This window comes from Haliaeetus leucocephalus, unplaced genomic scaffold (assembly GCF_000737465.1).
Source record: "Haliaeetus leucocephalus isolate CR32 unplaced genomic scaffold, Haliaeetus_leucocephalus-4.0 Scaffold395, whole genome shotgun sequence".
Classification (NCBI taxonomy): domain Eukaryota; kingdom Metazoa; phylum Chordata; class Aves; order Accipitriformes; family Accipitridae; genus Haliaeetus; species Haliaeetus leucocephalus.
The window spans coordinates 9856081-9879615 of record NW_010972831.1 but is presented as its reverse complement, the minus strand read 5'-3'; the positions used below and the strand labels follow the sequence as shown (position 1 = coordinate 9879615).

The 23535-nt window shown below is 42.3% G+C and overlaps 2 protein-coding genes across 3 annotated transcripts in view; both read left to right on the top strand.

Moving 5' to 3' along the window:
• The window catches only part of SMTNL2 (smoothelin-like 2), a 51535-nt gene extending 31877 nt beyond the window's left edge, over positions 1 to 19658 (top strand). The window contains exons 2-9 of one of the 2 annotated variants that reach the window (XM_010573892.1): positions 9510 to 9597; positions 10344 to 10583; positions 11296 to 11349; positions 12936 to 13011; positions 14417 to 14587; positions 15160 to 15277; positions 16637 to 16788; positions 19032 to 19658. In XM_010573892.1, the coding sequence (XP_010572194.1) occupies positions 9510 to 9597; positions 10344 to 10583; positions 11296 to 11349; positions 12936 to 13011; positions 14417 to 14587; positions 15160 to 15277; positions 16637 to 16788; positions 19032 to 19158 (1026 nt within the window). In that variant the 3' untranslated portion in view covers positions 19159 to 19658. Of the gene's footprint in view, positions 1 to 86; positions 492 to 9509; positions 9598 to 10343; positions 10584 to 11295; positions 11350 to 12935; positions 13012 to 14416; positions 14588 to 15159; positions 15278 to 16636; positions 16789 to 19031 lie in introns of those variants that run through there. The other variant, XM_010573891.1, reaches the window with a different exon arrangement.
• Positions 19659 to 23152: 3494 nt separating this feature from the next.
• Positions 23153 to 23535, top strand: part of TEKT1 (tektin 1) — an 8032-nt gene continuing 7649 nt past the window's right edge. The window contains exon 1 of the mRNA XM_010573890.1: positions 23153 to 23234. The gene's annotated coding sequence lies outside the window, so the exon portion shown is untranslated. The remainder of the gene's footprint in view (positions 23235 to 23535) is intronic.

Sequence of the window (23535 nt, the reverse complement as noted above, 5' to 3'; positions counted from 1 at the left end):
GGGAGGAGAGGAGGCGGCCGGGCGCCTGCAGCTAGCGGCTCCCGAGCCCCCCCGCCGCCCCGCGCAGCCTGCGGTCCGCGGACACCATGGCCAGCGAGATGGAAGATCTGAGCAGCCGGGAGGCGCAGACGGTCTGCGAGGCCCTGGGGCGCTACGAGGACACGCTGCGGGGCGCCGTCCAGGAGATCCAAGTGGACATCCAGGTGTTCAAGCAAGGGGTAGGCCGGCAGGTGGAGGAGGTGCTCCGCCTCGCCAGCCCCCTGGCACACACCGTCTCTGAGCTGCAGCAGGAGAACCGGCGCCTGCGGGCGCAGCTGGAGCGCCTGTCTCGGCAGGTGGAGGCCCTCGGCCGGTCGGCGGGGCTGCCGCAGGAGTGGGCGGACGAGGCGGCGGGGAGTCCCCCGGCCGCGGGGCCCGGCTCTCCGGGGCAGGGTTCGGCCGGCGGCGGGTTCTCCGGCCGCGCCAAGCTGGCGGTCGCCGGCCGGAGCCAGGTAAGCGCTGGCCGCAGGCAGGGAGGCGGCGGGAGGGAGGGCCGAGAGGGTGCGTGAGCAGATGCTTCACGGGCGCTGCCAGGTTCTGCGCTGGCATGGGGGCGCGTTTAGGGACACGGGGCTCCTCTTTTGCAGTGCAGGGTCAATGGGCTTTTGGGAGGTGCTCTGAGAAATGGTCTTGGCCCTGACACCACCTAGAGATGTTCCTGATTCTCGCACTGCTTGGTCAGACTGGGATCTTGGTTAGAGTGGTAGCAACCTGTCAAGTTCACTGTGGTTAGAAGTAAGAAGAGAAGCTGAGGCAGTCTCAGCTATCAATATACGTGTGTATGTGAATATCTGTGTATCCTTTCTGGACTCAATTCAGGGGGATCTGTGTGCCAGGAGTGCTGTTTGCCAGTTGGCAAGCTTACAAAGGAGAACAGCTCAGCATATAGCAGGCAGTAACGTGTTTTCCTAAGATAGTGACTTAGCATCCTTCAGTGAGACAGTTTTGCTGCACAACCACTGTCCCGCACTGCTGCAGCTCATCCTTGCGAGGCGGGCCTCGCACAAGCTGTCATGGTCACCATGACCTAAACTAGCACAAACGCACACGTTCCTCCCAGTGATAAAACTCTTTCTGCAGCCTAGTGGAGCATTGTAACTTGGTGTATGGAAACCCCAGTTAGTGGGAAGCTCACCTCGCCCTGAGATATTTTGTGTAATACTTTTTCTATGCGTCCAGCTCTATGGAAAGAGTTGAGAGCTCCTGTACAATCCTTGGCACCAGGAGGTGGCAGCCAGACAGTACACCATGATTCAGTCATGTAAAACTGTGCGACACTAGAGACTTGTCTTTCACAGATGACAGCTTATTTTGTGTAATCTTGATTAATCCACGTCTTAAGGGGCCTTTAAGACTGTTGGAGCATGAAAAGCTGGTCTGTGGTCTATCCAGACTTTGGGGATGGAAAATAAAAGCTTGGAAATTAAATTCAGTGAAAGTTAAATTGGTGGGATTGAACAAAGAGTCTGCATTGCATTCCAGCCCTTTTCATTCCTACTAACTCAAGAATGGGGGAATAGGGCTTCCCACAGCTGGGCAAGTGAAAAGGTAAAGCTGCTGCCTGATGCATTGTTCCAACATAGTCGTGGCAACTGCTGCCTTTTCCCCCCACGTGACAAAGGTAAGCAGCATACACACAACTTTCAGATCTGTTCCTTTTTGCTCCATGGAGCCACCCACACTTGTTTGTATTGCAAGGAACAGAAGTGAGCTGAGCAACATGGAAGGGACAAGGGGGTGTGGTTCCTCACACCATCTCACCTGCTCCATCATCACTGCCTACGTTGTAGTGTGTACTTCATGCTCTGTGAAAAGTCTTACGTCGAGGTTATGGCAATATCCAGCTTTAGGTATCGGTCTGCATTAAAGCACAGAATGAGCTTTTGTTTGGATTGGAACCTTCCTGCTTTGCTTTGAGGGTTCAGGGAAGATCACTTAAGTACTGATAGTTCTTCAGTGCCCTCCCAACAATTTTCCCTGGAAGGTTGGACAACTAGTTCCCAAGCTAGCATAGTTGACCGACAAGGAATTTCAGTACCAAGAACCACGGGAGATGCAGCTGCAGCTACACGCACCAAATGCATGCAGTGAAAACATGATTTTGTGGGTAAGGCTCTGATGTGGCTGTGCTCAAATGGCTGAAGAGCCTTGGTCACTGTGCTGGTCACCCAGATTCTCTGTAATGAGGAAAGTGTTCCCTCAGTTGCTTGCAATTTCTGGTTATGTGACCAAAGCACTTGAGACAGAGTATCATAAATGACACTGTGTATATTTTCAGGTAAATGAGTACCTGTGATAAAATTGGTGACACTTCTAGCCTTAGTAAATACTTCTATGACATATGAAGAGCAAATAATACTGACCTGGAGATAGCAGCAAATCAAGATGTGCTCTTTTGCTCCTGAAAAGATTTATTGGTTGAGTTCCTTTTTACTGTGTGGTTGGTGTAGTGTTTATGCCAAGAAAAGGCTGGGTTCTGTTGCCTTCAACATTTCTAGCAAAATACTTGTGATAAGAGTTAAGACTATCTTTTGCAGGTTGGATACTGGAGATTCTGAGCATCTTCAGTGTCTGAACCATTATTTTCTAATATTGCTAGATTATTTTTCCAGGTAATTTGATTGAAAAAAGTGAAGCTAGGGAGTTCCAAGCATAGTTCAGAAGTAAGGACACAGATCTCCTTTTAATTCTAATCTTCAGTCAATCTCTGCTGTGCTGTTCTTGAAATCTGGTATAAAACAGTCTAAGTGCTGATTCAGTTGGCATTTTAAATGGCCATTAGCCACTGTGATTTGGAGGCGAGTCTTTCTGGTATTTTGATGCCAAACTTTAATTTGGCTATCTAACCAGGCCAGAATCTGAGAGCTGCTTTCGCAAAGGTGAAAATAGGGTATGTTGGAAGAGTTAATTTTAAAGCGGGATCTTGGAGCCATAGCTGCACTATGGAGGATTTATCCCTCACTGAGCAGTTTGTTGCTGTTTGTCATCCTTTGCAGTCACTGAGGTCTCTCTCCTACCTGCCTGTGATTGTTAGAAAGGAAGAGTTTTGACCTTCTTGTTCATCAGGTCTTATATGTTGGCAGGAGTTTTATCACTTATGATCTTTCCATAGGGTTTGTGGTTGAGCATGATGCCTTTGTGAACAGGGAGGACTGAAAAAACTGTAAGGGTGTTCTGGTTTTATACAGAAGAGTTTCTGTGCGATGGGGACAGACTGCTGGACAGACCGCTGCAGAGAATGGGCCTGCAGTGGTCAAAGCAGCAGAGAGTTGAATAGCTGGCTATGACCACCTGGGAAGATCTAAACAAATATTACCCATTGGTATCTCTCTGTTGTGACCTGATGGCACCCAACAGTTAGTCAGCCTGGGAGTAACTGCATGAGACATAATGACCTGGGCTATACAGGCAGGGAGATGAAGTGATCCAGCAGTCACCTGGCATTACATACTAGTGATTCTAAACAATCTCAACTCCTGTATTTGATAAAGGAAGTCCGGTAGGTCCATTTCCTTATATTATTCTCTTACACTTCCTGCAAGTGTCCTTTTGGAATGGTGGCATTCCAAGGTTGCCTTGATCCTTATCTAGATTTTTTGTTGTTGTTTGTTTTGTTTTAATTTGCTGTGACATAGCCATGGGCATCTGCTGAAGTTGCCAAGGTAGAATTGTTCCTTGCTGTCCATTTTCATCTAGCCTTGCTCCAAAAAAGGTTCTGTGAAAAGTGCTGCTACTGTTTTTCTTCAGTTATTACTCCATGTGCAAAAGCTTTCCTAATATGCTCACGGTGTTCAAGGCTTTTTCTCCAAGCTGCAGGGTCAGTTACTGCTAGAGAATACTTGTGTTATGTGACCGACGATGGCTTTCTAGTACAAGAATTAAGGGGTAAATGTGGCGTGGTTCTTGCTGGCATCTAGCAGCCTTGTTTGCATTTCCTCACACATTTCATGATTCCCCACTTCTGATGTATCAATGATCTCTTTATATGCAAGGAACAGAGTGTCAAATCTTGCCTTGCGGAAGGCAGTGGTGGTTTTGCTGTTCACCAAAGTGAAGCATCAATTTCATCCAGCATGCATGCTTCTCACAGATAAATGGCATTTCTAGATCCAATTATTTTTGTCATGACCCTTTTGATAATTGGTGCTTTTATGAAAGGCTTTGGATGACTGAGATCTCTCATTTGAGAGAAAGGAATCTCATTTGTCTGTCATTCTTCCACAGTTTGACCTTGTTGCGGACAAAAAGCTTGAAGACGTAACAGACGTGCACTTTAGAGGCTCAGAAAGGAAATAAAAATCTCATGATCTGGTGCTTACTTTTTCTAGATGCGTGGGATTTTCACTACTGGGTTACGATATTTGCCTGTTTTATAGCAGTTTCCAGTTATGGATCTCCAAGGTCTAACTTCTTTGTAGTGAAGGAGGAATTCCAGCAGCCCTACAACTATGGAAAGTGTTACCACCCTACATTACATGGAGACTTCTGAGCTACAGAGAGATTAGTTCTAAGAGCAAGCCTGAGTAAGACATGCAAAACATTAGTGTTAACTTTCTTTTCTTCAACTTCACCAGTTCCTCATCATCTTATTATTACGTGAGTTGTACAAATGAGCACTTATCATTATTAAGCACAGATACAGGTACCTGTCCCTCTGCTATTTACAATCTATGTAGCCAGCATTGACAGAAGAAGTATTGTTGCACACATGGATTTGTCAGAAGCTTGGCATCTCCAAACAAAGTGGATTTTAAAGTACTTTAGCCCGACACTACTAAATGTATGGTAAAATCTGATCCCAGATCCTCCAGTGTTTTATCAGCACATGGGCCTTCCCAGTCCTCCAGCCTGGTATCAGTTTCTTCCCCAGCACTGTTAGCCAAAATGTCGTAATCAGGTTTGCATAAAATAAATTAATGCAGCACCTGTCACTGCATTAGGAAGCCAGTTCAGTGTGTAGGATGCTACATGATCTTTGCAATGACCACCTCATTTGACTGTTTCACTCGCTTTGACCCCCACAGCTTATAAATTAGATTCATGTTTGCAGTCTAAATAGGCATTTGACACATTCAGGTCATAATGGCTGACATGAATGGCTAAACAGTTCTAACTGTATGCCACGGGTACCTTCTAGGGAGCTGCATTAGCTGTGCTTTATATTTCAGTTCTGGATATGGGCAATAATTGTTGACTAGGATCTCAATTACACTAAATACAGCAATAAAAGTTCTGAACCCCTGATTCTCTGTGGTTTGTATAATTAATATTTGTGTGCTTTTCTCAAGTTAAGCCTGGCAGTTAGTCATAACTGAATATACTCATGCGTAGTACCTTCTTCTTGACAAATATAAAAGTTTGAAAATAATTTTATTTTTACAAATTAAAGGATCTGGATAAAATGACACAGATCCAGTTTAGTGGCAGTAAGTCAGACTGTGTGTGCATATGGAAGCATTCTCTGTGGGGATAGCAGATGGTATAAAAATGAAAAATATTTTTGATCGAGAGACAAATGTTATTTTAAAGAAGTTGTTCTTCTGGTGATGTGTTGTGAAAAAAGTTTTGTAGAGCAGCTTTGCAAAAGAACTCATGACTCCTTTTGGGCCTAAGCTGAGTAACTAAAGAGTGCAGCTTTGTTGGATGTGAGCTCTTCTGAAAACCTGTTTGTAATGAAGCCTCTGAATGCGAAAGATCCCACAAAAATCAGTGGAGCCTAGATAGCTGAATTGCAGTGCTTTTGCTTGTAAGAAAGTTTTAGATGCTGGGAGAGTGGGAAGTTCTGAATGTTCCAACTTCCCCAATCTAGTTTATTTTCCTTTCTTTTTAAATAAGAAAGAGGAAAATTAAAATGAAGCAAAAGTTCTTGTTTGGATTGATGTACTGAACTTCATTACAGGTTTGATTTGTAGATGTACTGAATTCATTACAGATTTGATTTGTAGAACTTGCAGTCTAGGCAGGCTAACCTAGTTGTGGAATGGACATTCTGACTCCCAGCTGCCTTAGGTGCACCTGAAGCCTTTATTGAGCATCAGTGGAAATCTGTCAGTCCTGTTAACAGGGCTATAAGCAACACTGGTAAAACTGGTGTTGTGTGTGGTTGGTTTTTTGAATGGTGGTTGTTGTTGGGTGCTTTTTTTGTTGGTTTGGTTTTTTTTTAAACAAAAACAGCCTCTCATGCATTTTAGTGGTAAACAGACTAAGAAATGTCTTGGCTTATCATGTAATGACTGTGCTCTTATTTCGCGGAGCATGTAAATGCATATATAACCCCAGGAAGATAATTCACTTGGAAACTAGGCAAGAGAATTAAATGAAAGCTTCTGGCTGAGAAACCTTTAAAAGTCTTCTTTTCTTAGAATACATCTTCCACATTTTCAGGAAGTCTCCAGTCCTCCAGTCCTCTTCTGAACTTTGTTTTGTTTGAAAATCCTATCCAGGTGATCCTATTGCTTTTCGTCACCTCACATAGAAAAAATTGACATGAGAATCTGACCCCAGCTTAAACAACAGTATACAACCCAATATAATAAAATACACCATCCAAGCTGAGCCTTAAAGACAGTTCACAGTATCTCAGTGTCTTGCTACCATTCCTTTCTGTGTTCTATTGTAATACATCTTTGTAAGACACTTGCTTACAAGGCAGTAGGTCCTCATCTTAAAGTCAGGCTAATAGGGTTGTATCACACCTTAATGGTTTTTCCAAATTATGCTGTGGTCTTGAAAAGCCTGGACACCAATTGTGATCTGAGAATGTAGGGCCCAATCTTAAAGTCAAGAGAAGGATTTTCCTTTACTTTAGTAGTTGTGGTTTAACCCCAGCCGGCACCTAAGCCCCACACAGCTGCTCGTTCACTCTCCCCCTGGTGGGATGGGGGAGAGAATCAGAAGAGTAAAAGTGAGAAAACTCATGGGTTAAGATAAAGACAGGTTATTAGGTAGAGCAAAAGCTGCGCATGCAAGCAAAGCAAACCAAGGAATTCATTCACCGCTTCCTACAGGCAGGCAGGTGTTCGGCCATCTCCAGGAAAGCAGGGCTCCGTCAGTGTAATGGCGGGTGACGTGGGAAGACAAACGCTATCACTCGGAAACATCCCCTCCTTTCCTTCTTCTTCCCCCAGCTTTACATGCTGAGCATGACTTATTTATGGTCTGGAATATCCCTCGGGTCAGTTGGGGTCAGCTGTCCTGGCTGTGTCCCCTCCCAACTCCTTGTGCCCCCCCCAGCCTGCTCGATGGTGGGGTAAGAGGCAGAAAAGGCCTTGGCTCTGTGTAAGCACTGCTCAGCAGTAACGAAAACATCCCTGTGTTATTAACACCATTTCCAGCACAAAATCCAAAACACAGCCCCATACTAGCTACTGTGAAGAAAACGAACTCTAGCCCAGCCAAAACCAGCACAGTAGTGTAGGCACGTAACTCAAATTCTGCTACATACACCTGTGTTCCATTGAAATCAGTTGGAGGTTGACACTTAAGAGGATCAGAATCTCAGCCCACAGCTGTATGACAAAATTCTGTTTAGGCTGCTTTACTGTACTAGTTAACAAATTCTTAGCAAGATCTCAGACCATAGTTACCAGGAGTTGACTGGGATTTGTACTTGAGGTAATAAGAAAGTTCTAGTATCTCAAGTCATGGGATATTGCACCAGTCTGTGCACTCTGCAGCATCTAACAAGATTGAACGCTTTGAAAAAATCTCAAAATCTCCAAGGTGCGTTAACATTGTTGGCTGGTGTTCTTAATTAAGTTTGGCTGAGTGTAAACATGTGCATGATAAACAGCAGACAAGTTCCAAGAAACTATTTTTGTTGATTTATCTTTAATTGATCATATGGTTTCTGTATTTTACATGAGATATATTTTTGCACTCTATAAGTAAATTATTCTAATTTGTGATGAAGCTATGGAATAAATAAGTAAAATCAAACTACCAGTTTGCTCTGTGTATGAAAAGCAGAGACAAATTGTTACTACATATATACACCCTGCCTCTTTCCTTTTCTGTTATGTTCTGTTATTTTTATACTTGCCTGCAGTATAAATTCTTCTTCAGTATCTATCTTCAGTCTTTCTGTCTGTCTGTCTTTTAAAAAAAATTTTTTCTTTATTTTATTCATAAAATTTTTGGCCAATCTGGTAGTTAGATATCTGCCTAGAATCAATTAAAACTTTTTCGTGGACTCTGTGTTGGGGGATTTCATTCTACTGCTGCTTCTTGGAAGCTACGTTTTTTAATTGAAGTAATCGGTGTCTGTGAAGCAGTTTCTTCTTGCTTTAGTTCCTGCAGCCAAAAATCACATAGTTCCTCGTGATTTTTTGCACACCCACATACGCATGAACCAACCAAAAAAAAAAAAAAAACCCCACTGTCGTGGTTTAACCCCAGCCAGCAACTAAGCACCACGCAGCCGCTCACTCACTCCCCCCCATCCAGTGGGATGGGGGAGAAAATCAGGAAAAGAAGTAAAATTCCTGGGTTGAGATAAGAACGATTTAATAGAACAGAAAAGAAGAGACTAATAATGATAATGATAACACTAATAAAATGACAACAGTAGTAATAAAAGGATTGAAATGTACAAATGATGCGCAGGGCAATTGCTCACCACCCGCCGACCGACACCCAGCCAGTCCCCAAGCAGCAAAAATCCCTGCCCCCCCACTTCCCAGTTCCTAAACTAGATGGGACGTCACGTGGTATGGAATACACTGTTGGCCAGTTTGGGTCAGGTGCCCTGGATGGGCATGAGAAGCTTAAAAATCCTTGACTGTAGTCTAAACACTACTGAGCAACAACTGAAAACATCAGTGTTATCAACATTCTTCACATACTGAACTCAAAACATAGCACTGTACCAGCTACTAGGAAGACAGCTAACTACATCCCAGCTGAAACCAGGACACCCACCAAAAAAATGCTTGGCTGATTTTTCTGGAATTATATTGGCAAACATTATGCAAAAAATTGGTGCTTTTCCCAGAAAAAACTGTTCTTACAGAAGCTGCAGGTTATAATGCAGCTGTAAAGTTCTAGGATCATACTTACTTTACGTAGTGCTTTTGCAATACGTTATCAGAATGTTATTTTTTCTGCAGCAAACAGAAAAAAACTGCAGAGCATTAAGCGTTTTATGCAATCTCAGTCAACCTCTCCATTATTGTGCAGAGTCTTCTGTTTATCACCTTCACAGTGGATGGGGATACGTTTATCTAACAGAAGTGGAAGACCCCTCCTAGGTGCATGAGGCCTGCGAGGACAAGTATGTGAAGATTGATACAGGTCCTGCATTGCCAGTGCTCAGTTTGCAGCTTTGGCTCTTGGGTTAGATAATTGTTGCCGCCTTGTGTTGCGGTCACTAGCACAAGGAAGACCTGTTCTTGGCGGATGTTTCTGGATATTCTACTAACTTTTGCTGCTGTTTGAAATTTAGCTGTCGTGTCTGTTGTCTGTTCTGACAGAGTGTAGACCTGGGCGACCACCACAAACCTGAGTTTAGAAGAGTTTTTAGTTCTTCCATCATTGAAAATGGGCATCAGTCTTCATCAGGTAGGAACAGGGCATGAAATGAAATAGCACTACTTGTAAAATACCTGATCCTGGCAGTCATAGAGCAGCTCTCACATGTTGGAAGCATTAGAATCTTGCTATGGTTTCAGCACGGATATTGTACTCTGGCACTGATACCATTAACTTTATTTCCTAATTAGGAGTTTAACTTTTAAACTTCAACTTTATTGTTAAGCATGCACTATGGTGTTTCATAAATTAGAGACTATTACTGTCACATTATCTTGGGGCACTAGTGATAATAAGGCCTGCTAATCTGGGTGCCATTGTAGCCTTGCATCCTGAAACATTTTGCAAATTACCTGTCTGCTTCCATCATCCTTCAGTGGAGGAAGGGCTTACTATCTCCATTTTAGAGAAAACTGAGGCACACAGCATTTGATAGAACCATAAAAAGAACAAGAATTCTGACTCCTAACCCATGGCAGGAGACTGGGGGGCTGGGGGCGGCACAGAGGAAGAGGAGGAGCCTGCCAAATGCAGATGCTAGTGGATTAACAATCTGAAGAAGTTGCTCTTGCTGAGATTCATGTAGGACAGGTGTGATCGCTGTAAGGATCACTTACACTAGGATTGTTTCTTCGGTGTGCTGTAAATGGTATAGTGTCCCACAGGTGGAATAATTCAAATGACTTGTAAAATAAAGTTTTTGCATGGAAATTGGTTTGTAACTTTGGTACAAATCTGCAAATAAATTTACTTACTCTCTCCTTTTTATTTACTAGGTCAGGCAAAAGCCTCCCATGAACTGACCTCTTCTCATACGTCAGACTCTTCCCCTGAAGCCCATGCCCCTGCAGTCACCCTACAGATGCCCCACCTTCCCGTTACTGCAGTAACCAGGATATCAGAGAAGTTTTCAGGAGAGACCATCTGTTCAACAGGAACAACTAATGTGTCTGCTGGCTTGCTGGGACAGAGCAAGAGCAAAAATGCGATGGCATTGAAAACTCCCAACCAGTCAGGTAAAAGACAAAAATAATTTGTTTGCTGAAGCTGTGTCCCATTTCTTTACTTCAGGAAGCTGGTGCTACAGGGATTGTTCTGTGACCTAGTGGTAATTATGAAACCTCACTTCTATGGCTACATATCCCATGGTGGGACACTCTGATTTAGAATTTTGTGGCTGCTAGGTGGAGCTTTAGGCTATAATGTCACATCTGCTGAGAATTTTTGCTGCCTAATACAGTTGAGTTTATAGTGCAGCCTATCTTCTAGCACAGTTGCTGAAAGAGTATCTCTTCAATATGGGCAGCTATTTTAATGAAATTTGCAGGAGTTTTTAGTGTTTTGAGACCTAAGGCCCCTTGAGAAGTTAGGCAGATATTTGGCTAATGGGTTCAACGGTCATTTGGAGGGAGGAATGACAGTCAGCAGACTGACACATATACACAAGTCAGAGTGATTGCAGAATCTTATTTATATCTAAATTAAGTTTAAAAAAAAAATCTCATTTCGTTCATATTGAAGTCATTAATCTTTGAGCTGTATTTCATATACGTTTAGTGATAGTGACACTTATACATCGGACTATATATATGGGTCAGAAATTACGGAGACAGACCAGATGGAATTGCCAGCAAGAGATAGGGATTATTTGCAGATTATTCGTTCAACTTTTATCTCAAGCTAAGAATGTAGCAAAGCCTTCCTTTGTCGTCTTTTCTGCTGTTTCAGTGAAGGCCTGGAATTCAAGTACGGTGAGAACAATGGGTTCATCTGCCACTGGAGGTGAGTGTTCCTATCAGCATGTCCTTATGCAACACAAATTGAGAGGGATTCCATGCTTCATGTCTGGGGGATTCAGATCTGAGCATGTAGTTCCGAGTAGTAGGTACACAGTAATATTAGAATTGCTAACAAGACTGTATGCAGATTCAGTTTCCCAGGTATCATAGAAGCTTGTTCCGCTGTATCAGATTCTCAATCAGTTCAAATCGAGGGGTACTTATCCTTATTTGCACAGTGGTGTACATGTGTGCTGTTAGGCAATCTCTGCAATGGAAACAATAGGTGCCAGAAAAGCGTGGCAGAACAGACAGTTTGAGTGGTGAAGATTTCAGCTGACCAAGTGAAAACTGTGACTGAATGCAAGGTAACAGCAGTTGGAAAGTGGTGGGCCCACCACATGAATGTTGAAGCAAGTTTCTTTGAGCAGAATAGCAGTAAAGTAGTCTCCTTCATATATGAATGTGTCAAAGGAAAAAATGCCTTAAGGATTTTTTATGTCAGTCGAAATAGATGAGTCAAGCTCCGTGAAAAGTACTTCTGATTGATGTCACCAAGCCGTTACTGTCTACACAATGTACTGGCATTTCATAGTGGTCTCAAGTATCAGTTTAGCAAAGATGTTGCTCTTCCAGAATAGGGATCACACTCCTCAGCTTAAAACCTCTGAGATTTTCACAAATAACTGGCAATTGTTTGTGGTCCCAAATTCGTCACATCTGTATGCTGGCATTTACTAGGGTGTTTTACGTGAGAAGTCTAATTGATGTGGATCCTGTCTATAAGCAGTGGGGAGAGTTCAGCATTTTCAGAGTGTGTTTTGGACAGTGATCAGGTTGGATTGCTTCTAAGATGCCAGACTTTCTTCTTTGTGTATAGAAGGAGCCTTCAATGAATGAGTTGCTGGCTTATGCAACAAGTTTTGGCTTTAGTGTGTTAAAACAGGGCAAGCCACTCCGTTGTTCCACATTTACAGAGCATAGCTGGAGTCCAGAGCTGGGCTCTAAGACGAAAAGCACAAAAGGTAGAACCTCAGGGGTGCAGGGAGGAAGATGCAAAGTTGGTTTTAAGCCACCTTTGCAACTTTTGGAGTCTGTTCTACTTTACAAACTAAAACATTTCCTGGTGGAAATGGGTAATTTAAATTATGCTCTCAGTCATGGCAGCTTTCCCAGGACTCCTTATGTCTGCCAGAATGACTGTTGCAAGCTGAGCTGTAGCACCGTTTCTTCCTTTCACTGAAATGTCCGTGGCAGTGTGCCCTCCGCTGAGGTCTGCACAAGGGCCTGAAATGATCCAACCTTCCCAATGCAGTTTTATCAAAGGCAATCTCTTTCGGCCCTTTCTGGTATGTTTACACCATCCTCGCTGCAGTGCAACAGTTTTGCAGAGGGATTGAACCCCTGGGGAAAATCCCTCCCTGGCTTGTTAGCTCATACTGGAAGTTAGACAGAGGCCTGCAGCTTTTCACTGTGGTGAGTAAAAATCAATGTGTGGTTATCTGTCAGGAAGTGGTTTGAAAATGTATGAGGAAAGGAGATAAAAGAAGTTCTGCCTTGATGTATCTTGTTTTTCCTGCTTTTATACAGAGAATACCACTTCTGTCACTAAGTCTGTCGCAACTGTGAGCTCTGGGACGAGTAGTGGAACCAAAACTGGTGAAAGGTATGCATTTTTCTTGACATTTTGTTAGGCCATTGTGGTCAATATAGTCTCAAGGGACAGGCGTTCTGCTGGCTTGGAGAACGGGTGAGTCCCAGATGCTGTATTTTAAGCCGTTAAAGGTTGTGAGCTTTCCTGAGGACTAGCTGGAACAGAGATGGGAAGGGATAAAGATCTTTTCTAGAGCAGTTTAAAGCAGACCTAGTTGTGGATTTCAGCATTCTTACAGTGTTAGTCAGTAAAACTCTCAGTGTCAGCGGTGGATTTTTGTTAGGAGGAGCAAGTTGTCAGGCCCTTTGAAAACACTTAAAAATACTCAGCTGTGTTGAAATTTGTACCTTGGGCTTATTTTTGGAAACCAACATATGACTGCCATCAAATATCCTTAGTTTGGCTAGCCTAGAATTTAGTTTGTAGATAAATGCCTTGCTGAGGACTGAGGACTACTACACATTCTTGATTAACTTGGAGTTGCAGTTGCTTAGTATAGGATTACATGGTGTCACAATTACTACTGGCATATCCAGGCATCCTCAGCATGCAAAATATCCATCAAGAAAAATGGGACGGCAGCCAATTTAAATCTCTTAAATTGGGCTTGCATCTGCCTTGAAAATTATCCCAAATTTGGCATAACATTTCTTCTGAGTTAGTTCCAACATCAGCACTTCGGTATTTGAATCAGGATACACTGAGCACCCTAGAGAACTTGCTGCCAGATCTGACCTCCATCTGTACCAGAAATTAATGTGTGACATTGATGTCGTTGCTCCTTGCCTCAGTTTCCCCATCTCTGTCATGGGGAACATTTCCAAATGCGATGTGTGGCTTACTTCATTAATGCTGATGAAGTGGTTCATGGTTCAAATAAAGACAAATTAGAATATAATCCTATATTTCTCGATCACATTACCAGCTTGCGATCAGTGAAGCAACACTGACATGAGCTCAGGATTCTGTGTACTATAAGTAAAAATTTCAAAAGTACTTCCTGAATTACTCAAGTTCCATTTTTAAAATGTGACTTACCCTCCAGGAACCCCAAAGTTGGAAATTAAAGGGATTTAGTGCTCTTGTGTGGCCACAACTTTTTTTTTTCGTTCTTTTTTTTCCTTTTTTCTTAAAGGCGTTTATTTACTGTTCTACTCAGTGCTACAAAGCATTTGTGACTTGTCCAGCTATGTCTCATTTGTAAAAGTACCTTAGACTCTTCTATACTTAAGTGCTGTTGTCTGTCAATAAAACTTTGACTTTTACTTAAATTGCTTTTGACTCATTCAGGTCCTCTTGAAATGGCTGGTTTGGGAGGTTTAGAGTAGGCAATGGTTGGACCTTTATGCTGACTTCTGGCACTGCAGAGAGTTACTTTTTTGTTTAACCATATACTTCTCACGTTATGTTTCTCCAGTGCCACTGACAGTTACTGTGATGTGACCTCCAGCTCTCACTCCTCTCCTCCCACTGTACATCGCCAAGTTGAAAGGAGGCGAGAACTCGTGCGGTCTCAGACACTCCCACGGATTACAGGAACACAGGCCAGGAAAGCACTTTTCGATAAATTTGAACACGATGGTGGAAAGTATGTCACACCCCTTGTCTCCAGAATGGGTTTGTTCATGGGAAACTAATTTCTCAATTTTTACCAGCAGAGGACAGCTGGGTGGGAGGACTCGCTCAATGTAGGATTTTGAGCTAAGGGACAATATGAGATCACATACAGCTTCACTGACTTCACAGTCTGAGCCCTGGAAATTCACAGCTACAGATTCCTCTGGCTTTGGAGTTGTTCAGCTGAAGCAGCAGGTGCTTTTTATCAGGAAAGAGTGCTGTGAAAGCTGCCTTCTCTGTCATTATAAGAGACTGGGAATATAGTGACTTTCTGTTGCGATTCATTAAGGACCGAAAGTGTGGACTGTTCTTTATGCACCATGATGGGGCTATGATTTAAATAGAATAGGGCTTGGAATCCTGGCTTTAGTGAAATGAAAATGAGTTTTTCTTGCAGGACCAGCAAGTTGAAGTTTCAGCAACGTGTTTCTCAAATATCACCTGGACAGGGGCTGACCTGGGCAAGGTTGCATAGGTGTTGCTGACAAGTAGGTTTAAGTTTTTCTAGAATGTAATTTAATCTGGTCTCTGTTAATTTTCCAGAGGAAAAGGAGAATCCAGAGCTAAGCTGAAGAGGTCGCAGAGTTTTGGGGTTGCCAGCGCTAGCAGCATTAAACAAATTCTGTTAGACTGGTGTCGCTCAAAAACCATAGGATACAAGGTGAAGACATGCTAGCACTTTCAGCTCTCTCTTTTTCAGGAGAATTTGCCAAAAAAGCGTACTCAGAAAGTGAATGTAAAACATGCTAGACAATGAGTTAACTTCCTCAAGGTCATCAAGTTTTGTGCGCGTAACACAAACATCATGGTTTGCATGGGTAGCACTTCAAGACAGTTATTGCATGAGTGAGATTCTGCATGTGTGTCAAAGCAATGCATTAGTGTTTGTCTGGAAGCCTACATTTTTGTGCTTATGGATATAGACTACAGTATACACTCACACATTTTTTTCTTAGTTGCAGGCTGTGATTTTTGCATTCTCATTATATATGGCAAGACCTGAATAACATTTTGCCAGTACGTGGAGACTATGGCCCTTTTGCTACACAGCAGACCAAAGTACTCTCTACTGGTATTAGACAAGTGAATTTGTAGCAAATGGTTGAGATTGAATCACACGGTGTTAGTGAGCTAATTTCTGTGAGGTTACATCAGTGTAGCTAAAAGAATTTGGCAGTTGAGATTTCAGTAATTTTACCTGGCCTTAAACTGCAACTGCCAAAGCACTTTCCAGGAGAAAGAACGGTTTTTTTTCCTAGGGTTTCTTTTTTGTGTAATATGTTTTTCAGCGTTACTGTAAAATGTGCATTATTATTGCTGAACTCTAAATTATAGTATACATAAGCAGAACTAGTGAAAATTACTGTTAGTTGCTTACCAGAAAAGCTGGGGCTTGAATTTTATATGATGGAAAAGCGGCATGAGACAAGAGCCCAAATATGTTTATTTTCACTGTGGCAGTTGAAAACAACAATAAGCATTTGTTCTAAGAATCAGGTTTTGCAGTAGGTGTAATTCTTCCTATATTTCTACCTATCTGTGTTCAAACAGGCATTGAATTGGGCCTTACCGAAAACCAAAGCAAGCAGCCATAGTCTTTATCTAGTGTTATTCACAGCCACAAAATGAACAGTTCTTCGATTATAAGTATTTCACAGGGATAAGCAGTGTCCTTAGTTTCCGCAGATACTGAGCTGGTGCATTAGGCCTGCTCCAGAGCTCACTGACATTGACAAGATTCTTCCCAGTATTTTCAGTGGGCTTTGGATCAGGGACCCTGACCGTGTGTCTGCTTTGCATCTAGGCATTTCAGGCAAAAGGCTTTCATTGCTGAGTGCTGTTTTTTTCTCAGAATACAAATAATGTAATGGATATACAGAGAGGAAGAAAAATGTAAAGCCTGTGCTCTGTAGCTTTGGTTAGTGGGAGTGAGGGACAGAAAACTGCAGTGAGCAAAAGCAGCTGCTCTTCCCTGTTCCCCTGTGCTGCATTAACATGCGTGTTTTTTTCATCATGACAGCACATTGATCTCCAGAACTTCTCCTCAAGCTGGAATGATGGGATGGCATTCTGTGCTCTTGTGCATTCTTTCTTTCCTGAAGCTTTTGATTATAATAAGCTTGACCCAGCTAATCGCAAGCAGAACTTTGAGCTGGCCTTCACCATGGCTGAGTGAGTATCACATTAGATCTCCATGAAGTGCTTCCAGTTCAAGTCTAATGCAGCTGGGCAGCAGTGAAGAGTTTAATCATTCTTCTTGTAGATCCTATATCACTAGCTTACATGTGTCATGCCAAAAAAGATAATAAAGGTCTGCATAGAGAATGCATAGAACAGGACGCTCGGGAGTCTAGAATCAGAGGTGATTTTACCAGGCACAGAATAATTTACTGGAGTCCTATGTTCAGGTCTTTCACAGTCTTCAGGCAGTACTTGAATTCTGCTTTCTTACCTCTGTGATTCTCACCAGCCTTAGCACTGACACACTAAACTTGAGAAATCAGCCTCGAGTTATGCTTGGACAGAAGAGGAAAAAACCCTACTTCTCTCTGTGTTTGTTTTTTGGTTTTTTTAATTATTTTTTTCTTGAAGTAATGAATGATTCTTAATGAATTTGCTGATATCAGTCATAAAAAAGAAATTTGAGTTCATAGAGCACAAGGCATCCAATGTTTGCTGACACTCCATAGGAACTGGACATACAACTTGTAGTTTCTTACCCAACCCCACCTGCTTGATACCTGATTTGAATTTGAGGCATGTTAATATATGCATCCAGCCTCTCTGCTAAAACCGTGACCCCTGACCAACAGGGAGCAGGTAGATTAACTTTTGGAATTGGATTTTGTGGTAGGGTTCACCTATGTCTGTACGTTGCTTTGGATGAACAAGAATGAAGGTTGAATTCAGTGTAAGTAGAGTTAGATCAAGGCTGAGAGCTTCTCAATATCTCAACATGGTAACTGCATTTTTGTAAAACAGACAGAGCTAATACCCTCAGTCACACTGTCCTGGTCCTTTTTGATGCAGTATACCAGGCACTTAAATGATACCTTGTTTGTTAAATTCATCACCAGTGTGAACTTGTCAGCTAGAAACAGTAACTTTTTTGACCCAGTGTCAACGTGATTCTTAATTGCTGTTTTGTTTCACTTGTGTAACAGTAAGAACACTCCATGTGGTATGCAGCTGGGTTTAGTACACTCTTTCTGAACACTAACAGGATGTGGGAATACACGGTTAAAGTTTCCTGCAGCTTCTGATACAGCTTCAAACAATGGTACCACCACACTGAAGCTCTGGGGTTCTTTCAGAGCACCTTTTTTTTTTTTTTTAATTAAAGCAATAACTTACAGAACTAGATTTGCCATTTGCCATTCCAGAGCAAAGCTTTAAAAATTCTTAGCATAACGTTGGCTCTCCTTATTAGACCCCCTAGCAAAGTAATTTATTTGGGAATTACAAGGTTTTTATACACACATATATATGTAAATATAAAAAATTTGTTGCTTGTCAGTGAGTTGAAAGAGATTCTACGACACTTTTAGGTGGTTGATCTCTAAAGTAGGAAAGTTGCAGTGTTCTTCTATCTCAGTTTATGTATAACAGTAAGTATAGGGGAGAACAGAAGACAGCATGCATACAACAGTAAGAAACATTAGCTAAGAGGTATCTACAGAAATTACTACTTCATAGCTGTGATTGCCTTTAAACTGTTTTCTTCTAGTGCCAGAAAAGCCAGTTATTGGTGTTCACCCCAGTATGAGCTCTGCTGATCTAATTGCTTCCTACTCTTGTGATTTTTCACCTTAGGCCTCAGCAGATCTGTCCCTTTCTGCTGGTCCAGATCTCAGTCAGGCTTCTGCTCTCCAACCTGATCATCTGAGATTGTTGTCCAAGTCACTCACAACTTGAAGATACAGGGGTGGTGGAGAACAAACAATCCAAAGCCACATGGGCCTTCATTGGCACATCTCATCTCTTCTCATGTTTTCCCATTCTTTTGGAGCTTCCTATATAATAACAACCAGAAAAACTCATGATTTTCAGACTCACATGACTCTGCTTACTGAGATTTGGGCAGAGGAGTGTGAGATTGGGCCACATGCTACAGATATCAGGGATGTGAGTGGCAGTCAGTGGAAAGAAAAACCCTAGAGGGCTTTGGATCAGATGGATTGTATCCCAGTATAGAGGAAGAGAGGGAAAGAACAGGAAAATTCCATGGTCACAAAAATAACAATCTCCAACCTGAGCCTGACCATTTCATTGTGAAATGAAATGTTGCTGATAAACCTCAGGATTTCTTAAGTGCCTCAGTGACGCTCAAATCAGAGCAGCAAATGAATCTTGGAAGTAGTTACAGGCCTTAGATTTTACTCTTGATTCGCTGTATCTGTTTATTATTACTACAGGAAGATGGCTCACTGCGATCGTCTGATAGAAGTGGATGACATGATGGTGATGGGTCGCAAGCCAGATCCCATGTGTGTCTTCACCTATGTGCAGTCTCTATACAACCATCTACGACACTTTGAGTAAAACCATTGACATCTCTCCAGCCAGAAGGGTCAAGTACAGCATGCTAATGGGAAGAGTGACATTTTGCAAATGGAACGCAGTGTTATTTCTTGCTTTTTACTGTCCCTTTGCTTACATTCAGCTGCGTGGCTGGCTGACTGAAGTGTTGCTGAGCAGCGCCCCGAAGTGTTGATCACATCAGCATGTCAGTAATATAGAAATACATTTGAAAAAGACAAAAAAACATAGGGAAAGGCAAATGCTGTCATTTTGGTGCTAGGAGTAGGTTGGATCTTTAATATTCTTGTGTTTAAAGATCACAGAAAGCTAATTTGCAGCTCCTGTCTCTCTTAGGCTGGGGACACGGGTTTATGCAGTGACAAATAACTGCTGCAAAGGTGTTCTCTCTTAAAATGCAGGTAAAACTCCAGAAGATAGCACCTTCGGTTCCACTTCTCCATTGAGCATAGCACAAAAGAAATAGCAGATGGACAAGGAAAATTCCATTTAGCAAATAATAACCTAGAGTACTCAAACCACTAGGGCAATATTGCCTCTTCTCCAACCCTAGCCCCCCCCCCTCCAGCATACATGCACACGCACACACACAAACATCAAACAGGTATTGTTCTGTTCTCTTAAAGCAGAAAGAGAACATAGCCTCCTACCTGCTGACTGGGGGAGACAGATAACTACCATGTTACACAACAGCATTTGTCTGTAATGGTCAAATCTAAAGGGGTTTGCTTAAAGGCTTGCTAAAGCCTCTACTGGCAGTCCTGGATTAATTTCTTGATCGTGAAGAATTGCAACAGCTGGGGCTGTTCAGTGTATGAGACTGTGTGTTTGCCTGATTTAGGATTACAGGAAAAGAGGGAGCTAGGAAGGTACCAAATCCTCTGAACAGTTGTAATAGAAGCAAGACTGTAGTGCGCTTTGACCTGGACTCTGGGGGAGAGCAACTCTCCAGTGTGGACAGGAATGAAGTCTTTACAACTTGCTCAGTCCTCATGCTGACTCCGACGGGGAGAGGGAATGTGTAAAAAAAGTATGAAAGATGTGGGAGTTTTGAAATGCCTCAGACTAGTTTCCATTTTCAGTTAAATTAGCGTTAAAACCACAATACAGTGTGATTATTCCAGATTTACTGGACAAAAAGGTCATGTGTCAACCTTCCTGGTTTTCTCTTTGATAAATCAACAGAGCTTTGTTTCCACAGTGAATGTTAAAAACAAAACCACTAAAAAAATGATATTTAAAAAAAAAAGAAGCCTTTTAAAATTATTTCTTCCCTAAGAACAGGCTCATAAAATTTAAAACTGAAAGCCACGAGCCCTCTGCTCATGCTAGAGAATGTTTTTTAACCTGCATTTGTGCTCTTTGTAGATATTTATAAAGATGACTTTGGTTCTGCATTGATGACCATTTATAATAAAATATGTCAAACACTCTTCAGATTTACTGCTTCTCTTTAGAATGAGGTGACAGATAACAAAGTAAAATCTGTGAAAAGAACCCAGAGGTTTTGCTTAGATTTTTGTTCTAGTCATGATGCTGTGTGCTCTGAATTTCAGTTTTAAAAAGTACAGAACTTCAGTGGCATTTGCAGTAGGATTTTAGTTCAGCTGCCCTTTCTAGTGAAGTTTACCTAAGAAACCATAAGTCAAGCAACCACTTTGTTAGCAGTCTCAGAAAAAAAAACGAACACCAAAAGTGTACAAAGGTAACGTATAAGTTAACTGCTGAAGGTCTGGATCCTCAAGTTCTATTTGGAGTGTAGCTAGGCTGTTGCTGTGACACTATGGAAACAGTTTGAAAGACTTTTAAATACACATCTTAATACAAAGTATCTGAAAGATACTTGGTCAAACTAGCAGGATCCTTGGTATTGCTAATCTCACAGCTTTAATGCAAGTGGACAGAGGTTGGGTGGGCTGTTCGTTATTTGTCATATGACTGCCATTGTCTTCAGTTTTTTTACTTCATCTTGAATGACCATAATTCTGAGGAGTAAGTGTGCAGCTGTTGCTCCACCAAATGCACTGTAAGGATAAACAGACTGCACTTGTGTTTTGGAGAAGTGATTAGAGTAAGCATAATGAGGAATCTGTCCACAACTGGCACACGTGATACACATACTTACATTCTTACAGCAGAACATTTTTCATTGACTGGCAGAGCCAAGTTCCATTGTAGCTACAACAAGAGGGGCAATACTGGCTTTATATGTCACATTCCTTCACAGTCCCAGGTCATGGATGATTCTCCTGTGTGATGTGAGTGCTAAAGACACAGGTAAGTGCTTGGCCAATTTAGGCCTAGTAACAAATAATTATATAAAGGAAGTTTTAGACAGTAAAATTATTGCAGATTCACCAGGGGGAATTTACATCCTTTCTGCAATGTAGCTTGTTTTCACAGCTACCCAGAAGCTATTTGTACAGGTTTTCTGAAGTTGTCCCACTTCAGAGAGGTAATGGTAAAGATAGCTGGTACTTGCCAGCAGACTGATTGCAGCGGGGTGAAAGACTATAAGCTGATTTTAACTGCTGGTGGTTCGCATGTAAGAAGATGAGGGAGATGGGGCTACGACATAATTTTAGAAAAACCTACAGCTTTGTGCTGATCTATATGACTATTTGACTATTCGATTGTATGATTAAATTGAATTAAAGTATGTAATGTATATGCCCTGCTGGATGTTTTAGTATTTTTAGTTTAAAAGAAAATGCAGAGTGTGTGTGTGTGTATATGACAGTAAATGTGTTTAGCATAAGTGATAAAAAGAACAATATATTAAGTTGGCATAGTATATGTTTTACACAGATGGACTGTTTCCTGGCTTTTCTAATGTTTCTGCACTGTATCTAAAATTCAGTACTGTCTAAGGTGGTTTATTGGCAACTTGATACTACTTTTAAAGGCTTGATGAATTTGTTCTGTGCAAATTTTCAAAATAATCTCAGCAGAGACATCACCTACTTCTTAAAATTATGTTTTCATATAGCAGAGAAGTCCTCTTCCTTGAAAGTACAGTAATTGGATAGATGCCTCTCATCACTTCTCCCTTTGTGTGACGTTTCCAATAAAGTGTTTAATCTAAGCATATGCTCAAACCAGTGCAAACTCGGATACATGTAATTAGGTATAACACTAGCCCACATGCTTCAGCCTGTGTAATTAATTTAAACCTGGCCTGGCTCACAGAGATAAAGTGTCCAAAATAGAAGTTGGCATTGCTTTATGTAAAGTGCACTTAAAAGCCACTTTTGCTTATGCTAAAATAGCTCTATGTCTAGATGGAACCTCAGTGGAGTTAACACAGACTCATAGAACGGTTTGGGTGGGAACGGACCTTTAAATGTCGTCTAGTCCAAGCTCCCTGCAATGAGCAGGGACATCTTCAACCAGATCAGGTTGCTCAGAGCCCCATCCAACCTGGCCTGGAATGTTTCCAGGGATGGGGGCATCTACCCCCTCTCGGGGCAACCTGTGCCAGTGTTTCACCACCCTCAGCATAAAAAATTTCTTCCTTATATCTCATCTAAATCTACCCTCTTTTAGTTTAAAACCATTACCCCTCGTCCTATCGCAACAGGCCCTACTAAAAAGTTTGTCGCCATCTTTCTTACAAGCCACCTTTAACTACTGAAAGGCTGCACTAAGGTGTCCCCAGAGCCTTCTCTTCTCCAGGCTGAACAACTCTTCAGCCTTTCCTCATAGGAGATTATTCTGGACGCTAGCAGAACACCAGAATTTAGACCCGTTAGGTTAGTCTGCTTTGCAACTTCAGCAACACTGAAAGCAAGCAGTTAACGATGCTGCAGTATCAGCTCAACCTAGAGACTTCTCCCACTGCAACGCACTGTCACAGCAGTTCGGTTGACAGTTTAATCCTCTGAAGAATGAGACAATCTGTGGCATTTTTAATGCGCCTCGGAAGGAACGTGGCAACACATTTAATTTAGATCTAGTCTCATTAATGCCGGTTGTTTAGATTCCTCCACAGAAAACGTGTTTTTCCAGACTCTGAGGACTTTGGCCACTTCTTCGTAAGTAACGAACCCAGCGCCTACATCCAGACACAATACACCAAGGTGAGGAACTGCTGCTTTGTCAAATCCTTTATAGAGGCGTTAGTACGGGATGTGGTAGGTGGGGAGCATTTCAGCAGCGCAGAAGTCGGTGTTAGCTTACCGGGCTCCCATACCGAGGAGGATTCGCCTTTTCATCCCGCCGTCGCTGTGATCTTACGCGCGGTGTGGGACCGGCGATGCACGTTGCCGCACACCCAGCAGAAACCATTCCGCAATTCTTCACTCGCCGACGGGGACGGTGCGGTTCGCGCCACGCCGCCGCCGCCGGGCGCGCGGGCCTGCGACCGTTGGCGGGAAGCGC